General features: G+C 45.7%; 1 protein-coding gene across 1 annotated transcript in view; it reads right to left on the bottom strand.

The window, feature by feature from the left end:
- Nucleotides 1-9457: 9457 nt before the first annotated feature.
- The window catches only part of LOC145362273 (heterogeneous nuclear ribonucleoprotein U-like protein 1), a 65371-nt gene continuing 62661 nt past the window's right edge, over nucleotides 9458-12167 (bottom strand). Inside the window, exon 15 of the mRNA XM_080218359.1 lies at nucleotides 9458-10394. Coding sequence (XP_080074485.1) covers nucleotides 10281-10394 — 114 coding nt within the window. The 3' untranslated portion in view covers nucleotides 9458-10280. The remainder of the gene's footprint in view (nucleotides 10395-12167) is intronic.

Here is a 12167-nt window from a genome sequence, read left to right as displayed (position 1 = left end):
CGCTAATCCCTCTAACCTACGCACCTCAGGACGCTAAAGGGGCAATTTTAGCTGAATCAACCTAACCCGCACATCTTTGGGCTGTGGGGGGGAAACCGGAGCATCCCGGAGGAAACCCAGGCAGACACGGGGAGAATGTGCACAGCCAGTGACCCCGAGCCGGGAATCGAACTCAAGTCCCTGGCGCTGTGGGGCAGCAGTGCTACCGTGCCGCCCGTATTCTGCTTTTAAACAACCGACTGTGATTCAACACCCCACCCCACTTCGCCCAACTCCCCGAGTGAGAAACCACAAAATCTGCTCGGGTTAAATCCACAGCTTAGTAAATGTCGAGTGCTCGAGTGCCCTCCCCAGTGGAAGGAGATGGTTACTGCAGCAACCGTTTGATTTCATGAACTCAGGAATGAGGACCCAGAGTTGTGTGGATGGGCGGCAGGGTGGGGAGAGAGCCGGCATCGTCCTCCTAGAGTAGAAAAGGCCCAGGGGAGATGAGGTAGAGGCGTTTACAATCCCCAAAGGCTTTAGGTAGGGTAAATAAAGAGAAACTGCTGGAAGGTGCATAGCAATAAGGACTGGCGGAAGGACTAGGACAGACAAGAGGGAGCATATTTCAAGGGACGAGCGGTGAGGGTTTGATGATACAGCATTGATCGGGAGGTGGATACAGATTCAACAGTAACCTTCAAAAGGGAAATGTTGGTACGAAGGAAAAGGCAGCACAGTGGTTAGCTGCCTCACACCCGGGTTCGATTCCCAGCTTGGGTCACTATCTGTGCGGAGTTTGCACGTTCTCCCCGTATCTGCGTGGGTTTCCTCCAGGTGCCCCAGGTTTTCCCCCACAGTCCGAAAGAGGAGCTGGTTAGGTGCTGAATTCTCCCTCGGTGTACCCGAACAAGCGCCAGAGTGTGGCAACTAGGGGATTTTCACAGTTACTTCATTGCAGTGTTAATGTAAGCCTAATTGTGACACCGATAGAAAAGACGGGAACTAAAGGATAGGAAAGTGTGCTAACTGGATTGCTCCTTGATTGAGCCAGCACAGACTCGAAAGGCTGAGTGGCCTCATTTTGCGCTACATTATTCTATCACTCGAATAGCAGTCAGTTGGTAACACAGAATGAGTCTAATCTTTTCATCAAGAGAGTCTCAAATTATCAAATACGAACAATTCATACTGCATGAGAAGAGAGTGTTGGTTGGTTGGCAAGTAGACTCTAATTGGTGGAGGCATCGCCATGGGAAATGCACAATGGAACAGTTAACTGCCAAGTTTCTGTTCAAATTCATACAAAGAGGTTGTTGGCAACTCTGATCAATGCCACACTCCAGCGCCTGTTCGGGTACACCGAAGAAGAATTTAGCACAGCCAATGCACCTAACCTGCACGTTAACTGGAGCACCCAGAGGAAACCCACGCAGACATGGGGAGAACGTGCAGACTTCGCACGGAGAGTGACCCAAGCCGGGAACGAACTACAGTTTTGTTTAGTTGAAAAAAGTGCAAAGGTTGTGTACATTTTCCTTCAGTCTGCAAAGGCCTTGGCCTTGTGTGTGAATATGTGTTTTTTAGCCATGCGTTATAGTTGGTAATTTCTTACAAGGTAACCTGATGAGTGCAAGATGAAAAACTTTGACAACCTGTCTCTTTTTTTGGCAATACTCTATTGGATTATCATTAGAAACTCTGAAACCTGTTACCATCCAGTCCTCATCTGCTTCTCAAACTCTGTAATCTCATTAAAAGTAGACAAGTAATCTTTGAACCATTTACAACAACAATGTGATATATTATCCCTGAGATCTGAGAACAAAGAAGAAAGAAAACTACAACACTGGAACAGGCCCTTTGGCCCTCCAAACCTGTGTTGATCATGATGCCCTAGCCAAACTAAACTGGAACAAGCTGCAGCTAGAAGTATGGGGGAGTTAGGGTTAACAAAGTGGATAGGCTAATGCATGATTAAAAATAAAATTCTGCAGATGTTGGAAATCTGAAATAAAAACTGAGGACGTTGGATTAACTCAGCAGGTCTGGCAGCATTCGTAGACATGATGCGGAGGTGCCGGCGTTGGACTGGGCTAAACACAGTAAGGTATCTCACAACACCAGGTCCTTTAAACCCGCTGGACTTTAACCTGGTGTTGTGAAACTTCTTACTCTGAGCATCCGTAGAGACAGAAACAGAGTTAACGTCTCCCTAACTAAGGCTCCAATCTCCTCCTCTTCACTATGGACATCCGATCCCTCTGCACTTCCATCTCCCACCTGGATGGTCTCAGGGCTCTCCGCCCCTTTCCTGAGCAAATGCCCACCCAAATCCTGTCCACCATCGCACCCCTCCGCTGAACCCCTCCGTCTTAAAATAATTAACACTCCCTTTACCTTGTGCCCATGACATCTTAGGGAAGGTGCTGGCCTAGTGGTATTATTGCTAGGCTATTAATCCAGAGACTCAGTTAATGTTCTGGGCACCCAGGTTCGAATCCCACCACGGCAAATGGTAGAATTCAAATTCAATAAAAAATATCTAGAATTAAGAATCTACTGATGGCCATGAAACCATTGTCGGAAAAACCCATCTGGTTCACTAATCCCCTTTAGGGAAGGAAATCTGCCGTCCTTACCCGGTCTGGCCTACATGTGACTCCAGAGACACAGCAATGTGGTTGACTCTCAACTGCCCTCTGAAATGGTCTAGCAAGCCATTGAGTTCAAGGGCAACTTGGGATGGGCAATAAATGCTGGCCCATGTCCCACAAATCAATGGATAAAAGTTCTTCTGAGCTAGCCCTGACCTTCTGTTCACTCTATCCCTCTCTTAAACAGCAAAAAAGCCGTCATGTTTCTCCCTCTCTTTAACTCTGAGGAAGAGTCCCATGGACTCGAAACGTAAACTGTTTCTCTCTCCGCAGATGCTGTCAGACCCGCTGAGATTTTTGAGCATTTTCTATTTTATGTGACATGGATAATGACAACCACAAGTAGGCTGTCACTGGTCAGTCACATGTTAGACTAGGTCGGAACACAGAGCTCTCAGGAGCAACAAGCCTTCCCTGTCACCCTGTATTAATAAAACATTAATAAAACTGTTTTGTGCAAGAGTGTGGTTACAGTCTGTCTAAGGGTCTCACACACACACACACAGATAATCACACAACACGCACACACGCAATCACACACACAATGCACACACGCACATACATACACACACACAATGCACATACACATACATACACACACACAATGCACACACACATATGCTCACACACACAATCACACACACATACACAAACATACTCACACACACACGCTCACACACACCCACACACCAGTAACCAAGAAACACATCTGGAATCAGAATCATACAGTGCAGAAGAAGCCCTTCGGCCCATCAGGTCTGCACTGACACGTGATAAACACTTCAACTCCCGCCTAATCCCACTTGCCAGCACTTGGCCCATAGCCCTGAATATTGTGACGTGCCAAGTGTTCATCCAGGTACTTTTTAAAGGATGTGAGGCACCCCCACCCCCTCCACCCTCCCAGGCAGCGCGTTCCAGATCCTCACCACCCTCTGGGTAAGTTTCCTTCCTAAAAACCTCCTGCCCCTCACCTTAAACCTGTGTCTCCTATTGCCTGTCTCAGGGGAACAACTGCTCCCTATCCACTCTGTCCATGTCCCTCTTAATCTTGTACATCTCGATCAGGTCACCCCCTCAGTCTTCTCTAGTCCACAGAAAACATCCCAAGCCTATCCAACCTCTCTTCATAGCTTAAATGTTCCATCCCGGGCAGTGTCCCGGTGAATCTCCTCTGCACCCCCTCCAGGGCAATCACATCCTTCCTATCCACAGATCAGAGGGACCATCCAAAACAGTCACTGAACACACACCTTCCTGACCATTCTTATGACAGCACGCGCGATAACCCAGACTAAAAAACCTCGGCAAGCTTGGGTGACACGTAGTTGGGTGCAGGATAGGAGATCTGGGTGGTTAACTAACGGAAAGCAAAGAGTGGGGGGGGGTAAATGGGTGTTTTTCTGGTTGGCGATCAGTGACTAGTGGTGTGCCTCAGGGATCAGTGTTGGGACCGCAATTGTTTATGGTTTACATGGATGATTTGAAGTTGGGGACCAAGTGTCAAAATTGGCAGATGACACTAAGATGAGTGGCAGAGGACAGTGAAAGTCTGCAAAGGGATATAGATAGTCTGAGTGAGTGGGCGAGGGTCTGGCAGATGGAGTACAATGTTGGTAAATGTGAGGTCATCCATTTTGGTAAGAATAACAGCAAAATGGACTAATATTGAAATGGTAAAAAATTGCAGCATGCTGCTGTGCAGAGGGACCTGGGTGTCCTTGTGCAGGAATCTCAAGGAGTTGGTTTGCAGGTGCAGCAGGTAATTCAGAAGGCAAAAGGAATTTTGTCCTTCATTGCTAGAGGGATGGAGTTTAAAAACAGCGAGGTTACGTTGCAGCTGTAGAAGGTGCTGGTGAGGCCACGTAAGCCTTGCGGGGAGGGGGGGGTGGGGGGGGGGGGGTGGGTGTTTCCTGAAACACTGGGCTTCCTCAGAAGATTGGGGCCTCTGACAGGACTACTTTACCAATGCAAAGGAACCCAATGGAATTTCAGGTGTGGACTCTGCACAGGAATTTTCTTCCCCATCTTGGCACACCTTGCATTTCCAACTCATTCTTGGTGGCCGTTTTGGAGACCCAAAACTAAAATCAGGCAGAACCTGAGATTAAGACAGAGCAGTAGAATTTATGCTAGCTCCATATTTTCCATTTATTTATTTACACATGGGTGGACACAGCAGTTGGCCTCACAGGGCCAAGGACCCAGATGCACAAAGACACCCAGGTCCCTCTGCACAGCAGCATGCTGCAATTTTTTAACCATATAAATAATAGTCCATTTTGCTGTTATTCTTACCAAAATGGATGACCTCACATTTACCAACATTGTACTCCATCTGCCAGACCCTCGCCCACTCACTCAGACTATCTATATCCCTTTGCAGACTTTCAGTGTCCTCTGCAGACTTTGCTCTGTCACTATTCTTAGTGTCATCTGCCAATTTTGACACTTAGTCCCCAGCTCCAATCATCTATATAAACCATGAACAATTGCGGTCCCAACACTGATCCCTGCAGCACACCACTAGTCACTGATCGCCAACCAGAAAAACACCCATTTACCCCCACTCTGCTTTCCGTTAGTTAACCACCCAAATCTCCTATCCGGCACCCAACTATGTGCCATCCAAGCCTGCCGAGTGACTGTCTGTGTGGAGTTTGCACGTTCTCCTCGTGTCTGCGTGGGTTTCCTCCAGTTTTTTTAATTTACTCGCGCCACAGGTGGGCTTACATTACCACTGTAATGAAATTACCGTGAAAATTCCCTAGATTTTCTCTCCCAGTCCAATAATGTGCGGGTTAGGTTGATTAGCCATGCTAAGTTGCCCCTTAGTGTCAGGGGGACTAGCAGGATAACTAAGTAGAATTACGGGGATCGAGCCTGGGTGGTGGTGGTGCAGACTTGATGGGCTGAATGGCCTCCTTCTGCATGGTAGGATTCTATGAACTGCTTTTTCACTGGTGTGTGGTAAACCCAGATTTGAATTTTGAACATTGGCCTCAAGGCTAACATTTTTTTTGAAAAATTGTAAGTGCTAATCTATAAAAGCTAATTTACAGATTTTTAAAAAATATATTCATTTATGGAATGTGGGTGTTACTGGTGAGGCTATTATCTATCCCTTGAGAAGGTGGTGGTGAGCAATACTCTTGCAGTCTGTTAGGGAGGGAGTTCTGGGGTTTTGACCCAGCAACAGTGAAAGAACGGCCGATATTTTTCCAAGTCAGGATGAGGAGCAAAATGGAGGCCAACCACCAGGTGGCAGTGTTCCCCACTATCTGCTGTGTTTGTGCTTCTAGGTAGTAGATTTGGAAGGTGCTGCCTAAGGAACCTTGATGAGTTCCTGCAGTGCATCTTGTACATACTGCTGCCACTTTGTATCAATGATGGAGGGATTGGATTTGATTTGATTTGATTTATTATTCATTGACTCATAGAAACCCTACAGTGCAGAAAGAGGCCATTTGGCCCATCGCATCTGCATCGACCACAATCCCACCCATATTCCTATATATTTTACCTGCTAATCCCTCTAACGTACGCATCTCAGGACACTAAGGGGCAATTTTAACATGGCCAATCCACCTAACCTGCACATCTATTGTCACATGTATTAGCATCCAGTGAAAAGTATTGTTTCACGGGCGCTGTGCAAAGCATACCATTCATAGAGAAGGAGAGAGTGCAGAATGTAGTGTTACAGTCATATCTAGGGTGTAGAGAAAGATCGACTTAATGCAAGGTAGGTCCATTCAAAAGTCTGATGGCAGCAGGGAAGAAGCTGTTCTTGAGTTGGTTCATACCTACTTTTGGATCTTTTTCCCAAAGGTGGAAGAGAGAATGTCCAGGATGCGTGGGGTCCTTGATTATGCTGGCTGGTTTTCCAAGGCGGCAGGAAGAGTAGATGTGAGGTTGGTTTGCTTGATGGATTGGGCTTGAATGTTTGTGGGAGGGGTAGCAATCAAGCGGGGCTGCTTTGTCCTGGATGGTGTTGAGCTTCTTGAGTGCTGTTGGAGCTGCCCCCATCCAGGCAAGTGGGGAGTATCCCATCACAGTCCTGACTTGTGCCGTGTAGATGGTGGATGGGCTTTGGGGAGTCACGAGGTGAGTTACTCACCACAGGGTTCTCAGCCTCTGACTTGCTCTGGAATTAGTTTGTGTGTGGATGACAGCACTATGATTGAAGAGGAATCTGTGCATTCGGCTATGGGACTGTAATAACTATTCTAACTTAAAATATCTAGGCTCCAATTGAGAGGCTGACTCTATCGAACGGAAGTTTGCCTGAATATAACCCATTCAGAGGTCGCAGGAAAAACACAGGCAGATATAGGATAAAGTTCCATCTGAATCATAGAATCCCTACAGGAGGCTATTTGGCCCATCGAGTCTGCACCAACAACAATCCCATCCAGGCCCTATCCCCGCAACCCCATTTAACCTGCTAATCACACACTAATGGACAATTTATCAATGGCCTAACCTGCACATCTTTGGACTGTGGGAGGAAACTTATGATGTGGGAATGCCGGCGTTGGACTGGCGTAAACACAGTAAAAAGTCTGACAACACCAGGTTTTAGTCCAACCAATTTTGTCAAGACTTTTTACGGAGGAAACTTACACAGACATGGGGTGAAAGTGTAAACTCCACACAGTGACCCAAGGCTGGAATCCTGGGACAAGCACAGCTAGCTGGCATTTATTGCCCATCCCTAGTTGTCCTTGAGGTGGTGGTGGTGAGCTGCCTTCTTGAATCACTGCAGCCCATGTTCTGAGGGTTGACCCACAGTGCCGTTAGGGAGGGAATTCCAGGATTTTGACCCAGCGAAGGAACGGCCGATATATTTCCAAGTCAGCATGACGAGTTGTTTGGATGGGAACTTACAGGTGGTGGTATTCCCATGTATCTGCTGCCCTTGTCCTTCTAGATGGAAGTGATTGTGGGTTTGGAAGGTGCTGTTTAAGGATCTTTGGTGAATTGCTGCAGTGCATCTTGTAGATAGTACACACTGCTGTTACTGAGCGTCGGTGGTGGAGGGATTGAATGTAGATATGGTGCTATCAACCGCTGACGATGCACAGATCAGTTCAAAATACATTTTTAATTTTTTTTTGTTCAAACATAATTGTTTTAGGCATTGTAACTAAGTACCAACACAGCCACTAAACAATCGCTTTAGAACTTAACCAAATGCAAAGTTAAATGGCAGATACCAACAAGAAAATGTTTACGCTATAAAGCACTCAGCCTGATAGGACATAGGCACCTTGGTGATCAACGGTCCTAGGAAACATACTTTCACTATAAACTCCTAGAATAAAACTCCTGCAATAACTAGTCTTCCGTCTATGTAACAGAACGGTGAAGTGTTTCCCCTACATGATGCAGTGTCCACACTCAACAGGTGAGTTTCACAAACCTAAACAAAGAAAGTTACTTTCCCCTAACAAGCTAGCTTGAAAGTCCAATAAAACACTAACAAGCAGTGTGCACTATTTCTCCCACGTCACTGACTGGTCAGCAGATCTTGTGATTGCAACACAGCATTGTACAAATCCAGTTCAGTTTCATCCACACCTGAGATTTCTCCCCAGGCAGACAGTGTTGGGCTGTTTTTTTTTAAAAAATATATTGTCTGGAAGCTTGTTCTTTTCACCTTTCTTTCTCATCTCGCCGACATTCCTGGCCTCAAAGCAGGTTCTGTGCAGGACACTTGGGTAGGAAACCTACTTCAACCCAGCACACCTATCGATGATCAAAGCTGGGATCTTCCTGTATGGTTCAGTGACTCATTGCGAGCAAACATTGTTCAGAAGTCGAGGGTAACACTTCCTTGTGGCGTTCCCACCTATTAATCCTTTACTCAAAACCAGGTCAAGGCCACCCAAGATGTGCGATCAAAAGTTACCTCACTCATTCTCGTGACATTCAGGGTGGGATAGTGGAGAGGAAAGAGTTGTAAATTCATCATTTTAGCTTGGGCAAAACCTTATCTGTTGCAACAGTGAAAAAAAGAGTGGCTTTTGTTGTGACTGTTCCATTGGTTGAAAATTAGTAGCTAGTTGGAGGGTGTAAATTAAATATCCTAACTGTTTAGTGACACAGGAGTCCATCATGCCTTCCTGGTCAGTTTAGAATGGATTTAACCAGGTTGCCATTTCATATTTAGTTTGAGGTCAAGTTATTCAGCACCAGGCCAACAGTTACAGAGATTGAGCTCTGGAGCTGTCCCACATGACATTATCTTTCAGAAACGAGCTTCATATTTGGAGTACTGCAATGAAATCTAAATCAACTCAAGCAGAATTCTACCGTGGGACACTGCTATAAAAGGCAGACGTAACAAGATAACCAAACATTCTTCATCATAACAAGTTTGGGGATGGTCAGTGTCTTGTCTCTTTGTGTGCACAAGTACTTCAGGAAGGATAGCTAGCCACAGCAATCCCCTCCCTTCCATAGGTACAAGTTTAAAAAGGTTATTTATTAGTAGGCTTACAGTAACACTGCATCCCCTAGTTGCCACACTCCAGTGCCTGTTTGGGTACACGGAGGGAAAATTTAGCACAGCCAATGCACCTAACCAGCATGTCTTTTGGCCTGTGGGAGGTAACCAGAGCACCCGGAGGAAACCCACGCACAGGGAGAACATGCAGACTCCGTACAGACCCAAGCCGGGAATCGAACCAGGGTCCCTGGCACTGTGAGGCAGCAGTGAAAGCCACTGTGCCACTAAGCCGCTACATACCGCACTCCTTTTCGGAATCGAGGCTGCACGAGGCAAGTGAAGCAAAACACACCCAAAACCGAGAGATAGACAGTTTTTTTTTATTAACAGTATACGTTTTGTCAGCTTTAGAGATGGAAGACAATTTTTCAGTTCATCAGCCAAAATGGTGGTGAAATAAACTGACTGCCTGAATGATACTGTAAAATGGTTTGGTTTGTACATAATATGGAGTGTTTAATTCTTTGATGAATCCCTGCTTTTCTTCCCCCCACAATACCACAACTACCAGACCTGAAGGGCACTGAGAGACAAGTTCCGAGCAGTTCTCGTCACCCCGAGAGATGGATAGAAACTCAGTGTTACAATAAAAAAAAGTCCTTGGGCCCTTAATTATATGTCGGACAAACACAAATTCTTTGTAGAACGTTACTGAGTTGTGGTAACATCAAAAGCTGTGCGTCTTACTCAAATTTTAAATCTTCCCCAGATACAAAAGCGGTTTCAACCAGACTCAACGGAAAAAGCACAAGCAAAGTCACGTGAATAGTTATACATTATATAAAAAAAGTTAACACGTCAAAGATTCTAATTGTTCTGAAGAAATTTTGTCATTAAGACAAAATACCGACAGCTTATTTAACAGTAAAAAGTTACATAAAAATCTAAAAAGGCGTCATTACATGAAACATCCCAGAATCTTTTAAAACTGTTTATTCCTTCTCTTTGCATCTTTCAAAATTTTACAGTCACTACTACTATATTGACACAATAAAATGCCTGGAAACTGGTGTGTCTCACACCCCGGTGCAGCTTTGAATTCTTAAATACAACAGACTGCTAATAGAATTATTCTGTGTTTTTTTAAAAAAGGGTTTTTGTGACAATAAGCTTCAACATTTGGGGTTTTACTGTGTCCCAGAGCCCTGGGATCCTCCTGTGTAATTCCCATAGTTGTAGTTCCCATAGTAGTGGTTCCACTGACTCTGGTTTTGGTAATACTGGTTCCACTGCTGAGCATACTGGAGAAGGAAAAGGGAATTTGGACAATGTTAAATTCACAGATTCATTAAAAACAAAGTTCAAAGTGAATTCAAACAAAAAAAAACCATCCAGTGCTGCTGAAAAAAGACATTTTGTCGAAGCTTTCTGTCACGCACTCATCAGGTTAACGGCAAGAATCCCAGTAAGAAGTCTCACAACACCAGGTTAAAGTCCAATAGGTTTATTCGGTAGTAAAAGCCACTAGCTTTCGAAGCGCTGCCCCTTCATCAAGTGAGTGAAGGAGTAGCGCTTCAAAAGCTAGTGGCTTTTGCTACCAAATAAACCTGTTGGACTTTAAGCTGGTGTTGTGACACTTCTTTCTGTGTTTACCCCAGTCCAATGCCGGCATTCCCACATCAAGAATCCCAGTGATAGGGGAAGCAACAACTTTATGCTGTATGAGAAGAGAGTGCCAATTGGTTGGCAGAGGACTCCCAATTGGTAGTGACTTTGCCACAGAGAGAGCCTTAGAGCTGTCAGTTGGGTCGCTGTGTAGCACACTGTATATACGAGAAGCTACATATATTAATACACAGGGCCCTGTTCTTTGCAGACAGACTGTTACACACCGTTTACACACTGTGCCTGTTTTAGCTAAACAAAACAAGTAGCAGCCATTCACTGACCTGTTCCTCAGGACAGTGCGTTGATCAGAATCATGCTGTCCGTTTTAAATTTCAATCAATGCTTGGCACTTAACTGTCAGTCACCATTAACTAGTGCATCCTCCATGGCAATGCCTCTATCAGAATCCACTTATCAACCAATCAGCATTCTCTTCTCAGTTAACAAGTTGTTGCTTCCCCTGACACTGATATTCTTCTGATTGTCCTGATCAATGCAAGACAAAAAGCTTTGACAAAATATCTTAATACTACTGAATGACTATATCATCATCTAGCTTATCATTAGAAATGGGTGCTGTCACTGGGAGCAATCAAACACTAGTTTTGCCCCTGGCCAGTGTGCATTGAATATGTCCCAGTCCACGAGAGCACATCCACAGTGAAAAAAAGCTCTGTTCTGCCCCAACGTTTCAGGGCAGCAATAATGGGTGGAAGTTTATGCACCCCCAGCCTGGCCACAGAGCCCGAAGGAAAGCTTGGCATGGAAAGCCCATCACATTCCTGACTCCCCAAATACAACTGACTCTAGAGAGACAAGTGTTGAGGGCAGTCTTCCTGTCAGACACCAATTTAAGGCCCTTCTGCTCAGACATCTTGTGCTCAATAGATGGACCGTCAGGGTCAAGGGTCGATTCCCACCCCCCCCCGTTCCCTTTTTAATTGAAGGCACTTCCCCAAGCCTGCCTGACTGGCTCCAGCAAGCCCACCCCAGGTACCTGGGTCCAGTGTTTGTCTTCCTCCTGGGGACTGCTGCAATGCTGGTAATGACCATCACTCCTCCCAGTGGCACTGCTGGGATGAGAAGCTGTCAGCTTCTGATTGACTGACAGCTCTTAGAGGTGGGGCTACTGCAGGACCCAGGAACTTTGATGCTGAACCAGATAGGTGACTGATTGGGTTTTAATTGCCTCAAGAATGGTCACAGTGGAGTTACCACTGGCTCTCCAACCTGTGGACCTGCCCACAAGCATGGCTATTAAATTCAAATCAGCCAATTCCTAATGAGTCTTCATTCGTTCTTTAAAGGGTGCAGCAACTATTAAAAAAGGTCTTTATCCCAGCCAGGTGCACAGGTTCCAGGAGGAGAAGGCGTTACCTACTGTGCCGCCCAAATACTGAACAGGG

The sequence above is a fragment of the Carcharhinus amblyrhynchos genome, unplaced genomic scaffold (assembly GCF_965287045.1).
Source record: "Carcharhinus amblyrhynchos unplaced genomic scaffold, sCarAmb.v2.hapA scaffold_37, whole genome shotgun sequence".
Classification (NCBI taxonomy): Eukaryota; Metazoa; Chordata; class Chondrichthyes; order Carcharhiniformes; family Carcharhinidae; genus Carcharhinus; species Carcharhinus amblyrhynchos.
Note: the sequence above shows the minus strand (reverse complement) of the source record. Positions and strands in the feature narration are given on the sequence as shown.